General features: G+C 37.6%; 1 protein-coding gene across 1 annotated transcript in view; it reads right to left on the reverse strand.

Moving 5' to 3' along the window:
- Positions 1-14,054, reverse strand: part of LOC119424609 (protein unc-13 homolog B) — a 70,405-nt gene that overhangs the window by 36,042 nt on the left and 20,309 nt on the right. The window contains exons 4-8 of the mRNA XM_037692096.1: positions 11,121-11,238; positions 10,790-10,913; positions 7,261-7,331; positions 7,017-7,074; positions 4,837-5,050 (exon numbers count right to left, since the gene is read on the reverse strand). Of these exons, the coding sequence (XP_037548024.1) occupies positions 4,837-5,050; positions 7,017-7,074; positions 7,261-7,331; positions 10,790-10,913; positions 11,121-11,238 (585 nt within the window). The remainder of the gene's footprint in view (positions 1-4,836; positions 5,051-7,016; positions 7,075-7,260; positions 7,332-10,789; positions 10,914-11,120; positions 11,239-14,054) is intronic.

The raw sequence follows: 14,054 nt of genomic DNA on the forward strand, positions 1-14,054 counted from the left end.
GTAGTATGAGTTTGCAAATAGGAATAAATATTGCCTGTACTATGGGTCACTGGATTAGTTGATAGAGGTGAGTGAGCGGAGTGCAACTGGGATAAGTTACCTGTACTAAATGAGTACTGAGTCGCTTGACTCTGGAGAGATCTTGCAAAAGCAGTCGATGTTCGCAAGTCTAAGCTCTCAGAATGAATCGACTCAGGTGCTCTAATTAAAGCACGTCTGCTCTGTTCAGGATTTAAAGATTCTGGAACAGATCTTGGCAACTTATCCATTGTAGAGTTTGAGGAAGTTAGCCATGAGACCTTAGATGAGGGTGCAAGTTGTTGGGACTTTGGTTCTTGATTAGGACAAGGGTCTTCTGAAACATTTTTGCCAAACAATCCAGATAAAAAGCCTTGCTTGGCAGTGTCTGTGGCCTTCACTTTATCTGCATGTCCTTGTGAGGATGGTTGAGTTGAATTACTAACTAACTTAAGTGAATGATTTGGCAAGAGTGTTTGCATTGTGATTGTAGATGAAGCACTCGTTTGTTGTGGCATATGTTCTGCTGATTTCTGACAACTCGCGTGTGTGCCTTCAGAAGCTGTTAATTTGTTAAATAACCCAGAGAGCACTCCAGATTGACTTGCTGTCTCCACTTGTGCTGGGCAAGCCTGCGTACATGGCACTTTGATGTGTTGACTTGTTTGAACCTCATAGGTGCTTTCATTTTGCTGCTGTGTCAAGTTTTCTGAGGCTGATTTGAATAGTCCAGAAAACAGCCCACTTATTTGAGAGGATTGTGTTTGGTTATTTTGAGGTTGATGCTGGTTCAGAATTGGGATGTTATTAAGTCTTGTTTGCTCATGACTGGATTTACTTTGGGAAATTCCATGTGTCTGCATTGATGACTGATTTTGTGTGCTTAGGTTGTCAGCTGAAGCAAATTTGAAAAGTCCAGATAAAAAGCCACCTTGTTGGGACTGACGCTGCTGAAGTGGAACAGTTTGTTGTCGAGTAACACTTGGTTTACATGTTTCTTGTTGTGCACGCTGCTGGTTAAATGTGTTTCCCTTCAGATGGAAACCGTCACTTGAAACTTGAATATTTTGTATACTGTTGTCTTGTTGTTTATGCTGAAAACTACTAGGTTCTTGACTTGTTTGACTAACTGAACTATTGTCAGAAGATGCAAATTTGAGCAAGCCAGAGAGCAGCCCCTTTTGTTGAGGTTGTGTTTGTTGAGTTCCTCCTGAGATCTGTTGTTGTTCAGGATAACTGCTATAAACATTTCTTTGCTCGTCAGCGTCAGAAGACTGTACTTTTTGCTGTAGAGTTTCTGATGATGAAAATTTCAGTAACCCTGAGAGAAGACCACCTTTCTGTGGAGTTGTAGAATTTTGTTGTAGGCTAGAATGGTGAGGGAGTTGTGAAGCATTATTGAACCGAGGGCCCTGATTTCTTGCCTGCTGCGACACATTACCAGAAAGATCAGTGTTAGAGCCAAATTTAAGTAGTCCAGATAGCAGTCCTTGTTTGGGATGATTATAGTCAATATGAGAAATGTTTTCAGTTGAGCTACATTTAAATGGGCTGGTGTTAAAACTCTGTGATTCAGTCTCACTAAAACATTGATGCTGCATGCCATGAAAAGTTACTGTTGTTTTTAGATTTGATGTATACTGTGTACTAGATGAGACTTTACTGTCCTGAGACTGATAATTATCATGATGATTTTGGTTCAAACCAGTGAAAGCAGATGGGGGGTTAAATATGCTGGAAAACCATCCTCTTTCAGTGTTTTCCTGTTGTATGGCGGAATTATGTGAAAAAGTGGTGGAGCTTGATAAAGATGAGTCAATGTACCCCTGTGAATTGTTATGTATTTTCATAGAGGCACTATTGTCTTCAGTGGATGAAAACTTCATAAAACTAGAAAGCATGCCCTCTTCTGCTTTGGGACACTGCAGAGGGGAAACATTTTCAGAAGAGATAAAAGGTTGTTTAGGCTTACTACTTAGTGATGGGTCTTCCACCTTTTTATCTAGTTGGGGCTCATCTTTGTTTCTAAACACTGGGTAAACTGCCACAGGAGGAGCTCTATGGATGGGAATTGTACTAACTGGTGAAATCAATGAACTTAATGACTTCTTAAAAGGGCTAAAAAATCCAGTGTTTGCAGTTTGATTAGTACAACTTTGTGGCTCTGGAACTTGCACATTTTCTTGATTGCAAATTCCTGGATTTTGTTTACCATAAATATGGCTCAATGGTTGATCTTGTAATGGAATTCTTACTGGTATGGATCTGATAGTGCTTTCAGACGTCCTTGACTTTCCACTTAGATGAACACTTTTATCAGCACTATTTACATCTGACTGTTCTTGAGAATATTTAAATTCTGGTTCTTGTTTGTGTTCAAAGGCAGTCTTCTCTCCAGCTGAAAACAGTTTTAAAGGATTCAGTTTTCCCAAAGCCAAGTTTCCTGGAGCATGTTGATGTAAAGCTCCAAGCTCAGGTGTTTTTTCTCTTGCACATGGTTGGGTTTGACTCTTTGTTGCCTTTCCCATTTCCTGATGACTTTGTGTTTTGGCTTGTGTTAGCTGAGAAGGCAAATAACTAAAGGATTTTTCAGAACTTTCTACTGGAGATACAACCGCTACAGGAGCTGTATTATTTGATTTAGGGATAAAGGACAAAAGTCTTGTGAGACCAGATGGTGAAGGTTGTGCCGATGGTTCTTGTGGAGTTGGAGCAGGCTGTTTGAGGCCTCCTCCAACTTTGTCAGTGAGAGAACTAAACAATGAGTTCATGGCATGTTTTACACCTAAAGCACTCTGATCAGGAGGGGTTTGCTTTTGGGATTCTCTTTTGGTCTCCTTTGAACTAACTGGTTCCCCTCCAAAGGAATCAGTTCCAATACTACCCTGAGAAGATAGTCTTGATTTGCTTGACTTAGGAAGGGAACCATATTTGCTAATTTCCTCTTCTTTTTCAGCAAGATATTCAGAGACTGTTTCAACTAGACACTGTAGCTCATCCATTGCGTCTACATATTCATCACTTGGCTCTTCTACAGGGGAAAGCATTGCATCTGAAATCCAGCTGCCACATTTTGACGTAACACACTTATTTTCATGAAGGCCCTGAGAATATTCTATGTGGCCTTCATCCAAGGAAGAACGTCGTTCTTTGTAATGTCTTGCATTTTCTAAGTAACAGTCTTCTGACATAAAGACATCAAGATCTTTCTCTCCTGGAGAGTACTTTGAATCTTGACTGTTCTCTAATTTAAAATCAAACTGTACTCTCATTCCACCTTGGTCATTTTTGTATGCCACATAGTTCTTTAAAGTGTTGTCCAGATCATTTTTAGCCCACATCCTTGTTTTATATAGAAGTTCATCCTTGTATGGTCTGAGGCCTGATGTCATACACTCTTCTTCCAGCATCTCTGGTACGTGACGGATTAACACATCACCCCTTTTTTCATGGAAGAGTGCAAAGTCAGGCTGAGAAGTTTCTTCCCTTTCTTTTTTTGTCTCTTTTCTAGAAAGTCCTCCTGGGTCCATGATCTTTGTCTTTCGCCGTCTATCAATAGTCTCATATCCTTCAGGGTAGGTGGCAGGATGAAAACCACTGTGAATCTTCGTTTGACTGGTTGGTGGGCTTGAAGGCACAGGGTAGGGTTTTCTCATTCGAAAGATCATGTTGTCTTCCTCATCATCTATAAAGTCACTCAGCTGAGGCTTTCCTCGCCCTTTGTATTTGATTTCCCAATCTTCAACTCCCATGCCAGAATCTACAGGTATTATTCTAATTCTTCCTTTTTGATTTATGGATCTTATTAGGTAAATGCAAAGGTTTAAAAAGGGTATGGGAATGGATAAAAGAGCAGGAGAAAAGCAAAGAAAAAAGAAAACGTTGCAAAGAAAACACGTTAAGCATTGTGATAAAAACAGACATTAAAGACAGGAACAGTATCATGCAAGTGTAAAAAAGTAAAAATGCTCTTCAGTCATTCCATTTTGCAACAACGAAACAACTTTCCTAACCAAGATTAGCAATAATTATCTAGCAGATTGAAATGACACAATTCAAAAACAACTTTTATTATAATGTACTTTAAAAACTAAACTACCCTTAAGACAAAACAATACAAGACACCTTGTTAGACATTTGTTACATAGATGACTAAAATGTATTTGCATATGGTCAAAATGTGTCTGTTACTACCGTATGTTGTCATTAGGCATGTCACAATAACAAATTTTGATGGGCAATTAATTGTCTCAGAAATTATTGCAATAAATGATAATATTGTTAGAAATTTGACAATAATTAGTAATTATTGCAAATTTAAGAAGTGTTGGTTAATTTGTTTTGAGTGTAGCACCTTTCTTCGACCATTGGATGTCAGTATAAGACTGTTTGAACTGAAGGATGGATAGTGAGGGAGCGAGCAGCGTGTCTCTAATAAAAATGGGAGGAAGGCCCCTTGACATGACATGGGCCGCCTCTCCTTTCTTTATTCAATTCTCAAAATGGTGGATGCTCGATGTGGTTTGAGGTCTTTAGCATAGCATTTTTCACACAAAGCTTTTAATTAAAAAAATAAATAAATCAGTAAACAAGTTCTCAGCTTCTTTTTTCAGAGAAAAACAACTTTTTACACAAAGGCATGGGTTTCAACCATGAATTTTGGAGCTTTGACATAACTGCCATATAGCATTCCATCAAGTTTCTAATCCTCAGAGAGAAATGCGTCACTGAACTTCTCTGTACTGCACTGGTGATCATAATATTAGTAAATATGTTTTATCCTAATATTAGAAATTCCTCTGCCTGTACTTTGTCTACCTGCTTCCTCTCTGGTCCTTGTAGTTTAGATCAAAACTGTTGATGGAGTCTGTGCAGCAGTCTGAGAGGTGATGCGACCGAGGCCCAATGGGGTACTGGTGCATGGATGAGTTGGGCTGAGCTGTGGTGTGGTAACGAGGAGGCAAACTGTTACTTGTCTCACTGCGGTAATCACTGTCCCGATCATCCACAGCACTGTCCTGGTCATCCAGTGCTGCAACAGGAAGAGATATTGAATAAGATTCTGTGAATGTTCATAACAGGAATACAGTAGTCCCTCGCTACTTCGCGGTTCATTTATCGCGGACTCACTATCGCGATTTTTCAAAATAAGATTGGACATGACACACAATTGGCCGAATGAAGGCTGAGCTGCATGATTGGCATGTAATTTTTATTTAAAATAAATGATTTTAAATTATTTAGCACCTGCTGCACATTTGTGCAGCCCAGAGCTGCAGAAAAAGCTTCCTCCTGCAGCTTTCTGCAACCCTTAGTGCAGGATAAGCTTCCTGCTGCAGCTGTTCAGTGTGCAGCGTGGAGAAGTGGGCGTGGCCAAGAGCATTTCCAGGTGGCAAAGAGCAGAGGAGGCAGGGAACTGAAATCATGACATTCTGTGCTCTTTTAGAGCCTTTAGAGTTTAGAAACATTGTTTAGAAAATTGCAAGAGTGTGGGAAGTGTTTATAAGTTTTTATATAAACTACCTATTCCTACTTTGCGTTTTTTCCCACTTATCGCTGGTCTTCAGGGTACGGATCCCCCGCGATAAACGAGGGACTACTGTATCTTAAAAGACCGTCAGTATGCATTTAACTTTCCAAGAGCAAGTACAGAGCAAATTAAGTCTTGAGCACACAAACAGATTTTTTTTTTATCTGTGTGCACATTTGTTTGGAAAACTATTTATAAGACAATCCTAAAGCTGCCATATTTTATTGCATTTTCAAATCTCGTATTCAAATTTGTCATAAGCTTACAAAAACAACCAAAATGATTACATAAAATTGTAAAATGTGGCAGTTGTTGTACGACAGGGTGAACTGACACATCTGAATTACACCATCAGAAAAAGAGAGTGGAAAAAGCATTCAGCTAGGTCAGTGTAGAAATGCAGCGTTACCAGGTAGCCACCATGTTTGATTTGCAGATGATTTCATCAAAGTAAACACAGTGGGAGCCTAGCACAAACATACCAGTCTCTGGTACAGCTCCGTTTTAATTAAAGGCTGCAAATATATTAGCAAATATGCCCCGATGCCCTCGTATGGCTGCAGAAGTTTCAGAGATCTTAAGCAGAAATTGTCTCTGTAATAGGAAGTGGTTGTGCCAACATACAGTATTATTCTCAGCATTTCACATGAAACACACTGAATAAACAAACAAACAAACAAAATTTAAATTAAATTTGTTTCTACAAAAAAAAAAAAAACTTATGTTGCATCACTGGATATTGAATTAATATCGTTTGTACAGTGCCAAAGGCCCATTTTGCAGTAAAACATCTCCAATCTTCTAGATTAATTTTAGGTGGTTTAAAGTGACATTATATTCTGACTTGTTTTTTTCAAGTTAGTGCACTAAACCACTCATGTTATAAAAACAGAGCAGATTTAAAAAGAACAGGAGCACATTAGGGAAAGAAAGGGCCAAAGGACGTCAAAGAAAGCAGCAAGTAAAAAAAGTGTTAATTGAAACAGGCAGTGAGATTAAAATGCATATAAATCATTTATATGGCATTTTACTGGGTATTATTACAACATGCAAACAAAGAAATAAGGGTTGGCCAGGGAGAGAGTTCCATTAAAGTATGTTACATACTCATTGGGTTGACCCATCCGAAATAGTTGCCTGGCGAAAGTGCAAATATTACAAGTGAGAAAGAGAGGTAAGTCACAAGGAGGCAGGGTTTGTGCAAACAAAAAGTGCCCTTGTGTTGAAAAAATGTGCCAATGAGAAAACCACAAGCAGTTCTAATAACCTTCACAATACAAAAACACTGGAGTCTCAGTTAGGGTGGTGCAATATGAACACACTAAATTGGGAATTTACAATCCTTTGGTTTAAACAGTGATATTAGTATAAATACAGCATGAAACAGGGCTAATAAGACTGAAAGCAAGAAGGTGATGATTTGGCTCCATCTAGAGGGGGGGATAAGTCCAGAAGGGAAGAAACTCACAGCACTGGGAGGCTGCAAATGGCAGCGAGTCCTTCTGCTCATCTTCTTGAAGATGATACTGCAAAGAAAAGAAATCAGCACGGATCAAAATTATGCAAGAATATGTAGTAGAACTATTCTTTGTTGCTAGTAATTTAAATTGGCAACCTAATTACCAAAATAGGAAGAAAAAAAAACGATTATACACTTATGCCTATATTAAAAAAGGCAACAAACAATTATTAGTTAATAAAATGTGCCATACCTCATCATGGATTCCCATGTTGATACGTTCCAGTTTGCCAGTCCAGTACTGTGCCTCATCCTCTGGAATGTCTGGTGACAAAATATTCACAAAACAAACATTTCAGACAGTGTTCTCACCGACTAACATGATATGTTTGTTTCATTTTCAGAACCTGCTAAGGAATGCAAACGTCAAAAATAGTCTAAAGATAAAAGCATATTCATTGTATTAAGATACGACACGGTTGAACTGACTAAATGTCCATTTTTTTTTAATTATTGTATGTTTTTTTCCCAATGGTGTCCATTGCTTGGGAGATGGTTACTGTTCTGTTAGAAATCATTTAAGTTCAATTCAATTCAGTTTATTTATACAGCATCAAGTCACAACAGAAGTTATCTCAGGGCACTGAACAGAAATATTCATGCATATATATAAAGTAAGATAATAACATTATATTGCAATATTTTTTAACTTTATATCTGTTGCTGCTGTTACACTTGAATTTCCCATCCATGGGTCATTAAAGGATGTTTCTATTCTATTCTACTTTATTCTATTCTATTCTATTCTATTCTATTCTATTCTATTCTATTCTATTCTATTCTTCTATATCTGAGGAGCAGACTGCTTTGAGTTTAACTCCATCACAGAACTCTCATCTTGAACAAGCGTGAAGGCGACAGTGGAAAGGAAAAACTCCCTCACGAGGAAGAAACCTTTAGCAGAACCAGGCTCAGGACTAGTGGTCATTGCTTCGACCGGCTGGGTTTGGTAAGAGCAGATACACAATGGCAGGTCAAGAATCACATTAAGATAGAATAGTATCAATTAAAACTATTCAATTTTAACAAATCATTCGAGGAAATTAGGTCAATTTGTCCTCCATTAGTCTAAGCCTAGAACAACATAACAAGCCAACCCTGACTATAGGATTTATCCAAAAGGAAATTCTTAATCCCAGTCTTAAAACTGGACAATGTGTCAGCCTCACGGACAGAAACTGGAAGTTGGTTCCACAAGAGAGGAGCCTGATAACTGAAAGATCTTCTTCCCATTCTGCTTTTGGAATCTCTAGGAACCGCAAGTAAACCTGCAGTCTGCAAGCGAAGTGCTCCGTTAGGAAAATATGGAACAATAAGATCTTGAATATAAGATGGAGCTAGGTTGTTGAGAGCTTTGTAGATTAGAATTAAGATTTTGAATTCAATTCTGGATTTGACAGGGAGCCAGTGGAGAGAAGCTACAACTGGAGAGATATGATCTCTCCCACTAACTCCAGTTAAGACTCTGGCAGCAGCATTTTGGATTAACTGAAGACTTTTTTAAGTATTTGGACACCCACATAACAAACCTTTGTAATAGTCCAGTCTAGATGTGACAAATGCCTCAACCAGTTTTTCTTCATCATTTCTATATAAAATGTTTCTAATTTTAGTGATATTAAGCAGGTGGATATTTATTTACTGTATATTTTGTTATACATTATATTTAATAATCTTTCATTTCTGTTTTAAGTAGATTTAAGCTACTCGGTGGACTGATGTGCATTAAAGGCCACCAACACAAAGGCCAGGACTTCAAAGCCTCACCGGCCTACACATTTAATGAATGGCTTTGGTGGCACAGAACACACATGGACACCTTGAAAGGCCTCCTCTCAAAACAGAGAAAGAAGCGGCCTCCCCCTCGGCACACATACGCGCCCACCCCCCCCCACTATAAATTTGATGCCCTTTGATCACAAAGGTTGAGCCAACGATACAGTGGTAGCAATAAAACGATATTGGCAAAAGAGGAATGGTCAAGTCCAGCAAAAGTAGACAGAGCACATATTTGACCTTCCAATTCAGAAAAAAAAAAAAAAAACTGCATTAAACTGGGGCGGCTGTGACCTGGTTTTAACATGCATCATGACTGATCCAGTCACAAGTGGACATGTCTAACGATGCATGTTTGTGACCGGCATTAAAGTGCGTCACCAATTGTATCCTTATCCATGTGATTTGATCTCAGTTACACGTTCAATATGCAAATAAACTGAAGCTTACGTCACACTATCAGCTTAGCAACAAGCAAGGCATCAACAGATCGACTGACATTGCTTTCAAATCAAAAACATTAAATGACTCGAGGATTACGCAATTATGTGATTCAAATTTGCCCAAGTCACATTTATTAAAAAACATTGGGGGTCTATGTGTATCTTAATGGGTTTAATTTACTTGAACTAGGCATACAGTGCATGTAAATGTATTCAACCCTAGGATGGTTTAAGCTTTTATTGCTGTTATTTTCTTTTTTTACACAAATAATAATAAAAAGTATTCAATGTAAAAATGGAATAAAGTTTCTACAAAGTAATTAAAACAACTGCTGGGTTCTTCACCAGTCTAAACTCTAAGGGAGAGTGGCAAAAAGAAAGTAATTATTGGAGAAAACTCAATAAGTCTCGACTAAAATGCGCCAAACTGTAGTTGAGATTTAATATTTATTATACGCCAAAGTTTTGCAAACTCTAGATGAGATTGACGATTTATGTACCATAATTTTCGCTGCATAAGTTGCAGTTTTTTGCATAAATTAGCATGCCTGCAATTTATACAGTGAAGAAGCAACATATTTATGTTTTATTCCCCCAGATTTATAACCCACGTTTTGGCTGAAATCTGACTATTTCATTCATTCTGACATGGAAAATATTAAACACTACTATTTTCAGCCACTAGAGGGCTCCCGACTAATATGGCAAGCCACGTTTCTCATTAATAGGTAAAAGTGACTATTAATGAGTCACTTGGCTTGCCATACCAAAACCACTTTCGTTTCGCTCCGGAACTCCTGGAGCAAACGTCAAATTAGCTGCATTTCACCGCGCCGCCCAGGCAAAATGCAGACGATTTTACCATTAAAGTGCATTTATTAAAGAAAAGTTCAACTCAGACACACATTTAGCCTAATTTCAAGCAAACAAATAATTGTTTTTAGGTGGTTAGCTAGTTAAATTTAGAAGAAATGCACAGCGAGTCCTCCCTTTGCGCGCTTCCCGCAAATTGGTTTTGAAAATGCAGCTGATTTGACCGTCAAAGTGCATTTATTACAGAGAAGTTCAACTGAGACACACCTTTGCTATAATGCTGAGCAAACAATTGTTTTTAAGTGTTAATCTTATTAAATTCTTGTTAAAGTTTTCCCATTCACGCTCCCACTTGGCAGCCAATTGATTTTTGGCACAACACCGGCCCACGTTGTCAGGTTGTCAGCAGTGACGCATAATAGATGCAACTTATACGGCGAAGCGACTTATTTATGTTTTTTTTTTTTCCCACTTTATTAGACATATTTGGACCGATGCGACTTATATGGCGGTGCAACGTGTACGGTGGGAAGTATGGTACTTTTCAATAATCTTTTTCTTCCTAGTTGAATTATGGCCGTCAATTTAAAGGAGGTGAAAATTTATACAAGCCTTATTTTGCATTTTTTTTTTTTATTAGTATTTTGTTTGTTTGTAAAGAAGGTCTATTTATATAGAGATTAAACTCACCAAACGGCAGCTCAAAGCGAGTATCTAGCAGCAGTCGATGAGGAGTTGGGTTCTTGGTGCCGTAGATCTCATCTGCTTTCATCAGGACCTCAGTGTCCAGGAACACCCACTCACCTGAGCCTTCCTGCACAAACATGAATATGTATGGGCATAATTAATTTATTGTGTCCATTTTCCTTTCCATCCATCAGTTATTTTCCCAAAATGGTACATTTGAGATTGTAGAGAGAAGATTTTAGAGAAATTGGCTTTTTTTTTTTCTTATTGTATTAGAATCCATGGATTATTAAGTTTGAAATCAGGCGTTTTTTGTGATGATTTCTATTCTAACCTCCTCCGACTGTTGGATGCTTTTAAGAGGAATCCAGGTTGTCCCCACCATGGTGTCCCAAATGAGACCTTTGTTCCAAACTTCAACAATGAGACCGAGGTCCAGCCGATTGATCTCACTGAGGAACAAAAAAGAAGTTATCAAGGGTTGAGCAATGTTAATAAATAGTAAAACTAAAAAAAAAAAAAAAAAAGTTAAAAAGAAATATGGATACAAAATCTGCATGTTTATATTCTGGAACACTTATGAAATCTTTACCAAAATGACATTTATTCCACAATTAATGAAACAGAAATTTCTGTCAGGTCCTTCCCAGTCTGATAACAAAAACCACCTTTTGTTGTGTTTTAGCTTGTATAGTCCACCCCTGCCTTGTTTCATTCAACAAGCTATTGAAAGGGATAAAATTAAAATAAAAGCTTGATGACAGCAAGAGAATGGCATATTCATTTTGAAAGGAGCCGCACAATGAAGGCATTTGCATATTCTCAACTGTGGCAGTTTAGATTCATGGAGAGGGTGAACAAAAGGAAGATGCGAGAAAAGATAATCAAAGACAGCAGATAATTGAGGGATGTGCAGAGGAGGGCGACGAGGGTCCAGAGTATCCAGGTGCAAACAAAAAAGGCTCCCTAAATTATTTGCTCTTGCAAAATTGCACAAAAAAAAAAAAAAATGTAACAAGCAGTGGTGATTTTAGCCTCTTTTTGGGGGGTGCTCAAGCACCCCTAAATTTTAACTTAGCATCCCTGAAAAGTAAAGTTTTTTTGGGTGGAGGGGGTAGTTCTGGGTTTGGGTTCTTTTTATTGCATTTATGATTCAATGCAACAAAATAAACTAATTTAAAAGGTAACAGGTCGTTGTAACACTTGTTTTATTTACACAATGACTTTAATTCCTGGATGTCCGGCGCCTGAGCTGCTGGCTTTCAGTATCTGTGGCCCCCAGAACAGTTTAGTTGAACAGCCCTGCTTTAGAGGGTGGAATACAGTTTATTACCACTCCAAAACCTAAACTGAGTCTGGAAAAATGTAAAAGATGATAAAGCCCTGCGGCCGACCTCATGAGCAGCTGAATAGAACCGTAACAAACAGGAACATGTTCATCGTACGAAGGTAACTGTAGGTAGTAGTACATGATCGATTCGAGTTTTGGGGAAACTGCAGCAACTGAAATAGTATGTCTTGGTTGTCATTTGTACTATTATTTTATTGGTATTTTACTGCAAATTTTTATCCTACTTTAATTTTTATTAAACTCAATTTTATTCATTTTATCATATTTTTATCTATGATGTAATTAGTGTGAAGCACTTTTGGTCAGCTGTGGTTGTTGTAAATGTGCTAAATAAATAAACTTTGACTTGACTTGAGGTAAATCCTCCATTTTTGTCATAATTACACTGTACAGTACGCCTAATGGTTACATTGTGCCTGTATACTTTTTTTTGTGACCGTCTACTGTTGTTGTTGTTTACTCACTGCTGTCATCATTCCTTGTTAATAAATCAGGTCTCTCTTTTAAATGAGTCCTCGATGCTCAGTGGGATTAACCTGTCTAAATAAAGGTTGAATTAATTAAAGTTTAATGCATAAAACTAGATTTTTGTGTGTGTGTGCATTCTGTATGTAGCTACAAGTTGCAAAGTCTAGTTGCGTAAGTTTATTCTTTATTTGTTAAATTGATTTTGTACAACGCGTTTATCAGGCTGTATAATGTTAACGCTGAGCGCTACGTCGTTAGCATCTTAGCTACCGTGTCTGTATTTCACGCCGCTACCTTAGCGCTACTTCTTGTTGTGCCGAGCTCTTTAAAATAGTTATTGAATTAATTGTTTATTGATGTAGGTAAATGCAGATGTTTAACAACTCGTTAAAATACACCAGAATGCAGGAACTGGCATCTATTTTATTCAAAATTTTCTGGGGGAGGACACCCAGAAGTGTGTCTCCTTTACATTATGAATGCGTCTGACACCAACGGCCACCACGTTGTTCAAGCTAAGAGCCATTGTCAGCAATGGGGGCTGAATTGCCCCCTGGTAACAAGGTTTTAGAATTAAACTGGAAAATACTTATTAGAGAGTGTCTGTTTTGTCTTTTTTTTATATTACATTGTGCAGATTTGACTGGGTGTGTATCACTTTTTGTGCAAACCATAAACATTTTACAACATAAATCAGAAACAAGTAGAATAAAAATATGATGTCTAGGTTGAGAATTTAGGAATTTGCAGGTCCAGAGAAACTAAATAAAATGAAGTTTATGGTTAGAAGGGGACACAAGTGATCCACCTCCCCAAAACGTAAAGCGACTAAACGGTATCATTAACTCAATGTTACTGCTGCAAGAAAAAAATAAAAAATAAAAAAAAAACCTCAAAATAATAAACTATACTGTTCATTTTGAAAACTTTATTTTTTATGTTAAAATATTAAAGGGCAAAAACAGATATTCAGCTACTAAATTATGCATTAGTAAAATTAAATGTGTTTAAAAGGCAATAGTTAAAATTATAAAAAGTTCAGGTCTTCAAATAATATTATATATATATATTTTTTTATTATTGCATTTACAAAATAAAACAACAGGCTTTGCCACAATATGGATTTCCCATTTTAAGATTTGATCCAAGCTGCTGCAACAGATGGCCCCGAACATTTGCTGGAAACTGTAACGAATGCTTATGTTGCATGATGAATCACACCAACTGACACATCAGTAATGGACAGAAGGAAAAATGAAGGTCTGGAAAAACAAACACCGTTACATCGAGTGCCCCAAAAACAAACAATGACACATGTGAAACACGTCGACTGTTGTCACCATAGATACAGTTCACTGGCAAAGAAAAATGTGGAAATTAAAACATGGAAGAAATGAACATCAACTGCTCAGTAATTTACTTCTTAAAGTTGTGAATAAAAATAAATAA

This window comes from Nematolebias whitei, chromosome 18 (assembly GCF_014905685.2).
Source record: "Nematolebias whitei isolate Nwh7 chromosome 18, NemWhi1, whole genome shotgun sequence".
Lineage (NCBI taxonomy): Eukaryota > Metazoa > Chordata > Actinopteri > Cyprinodontiformes > Rivulidae > Nematolebias > Nematolebias whitei.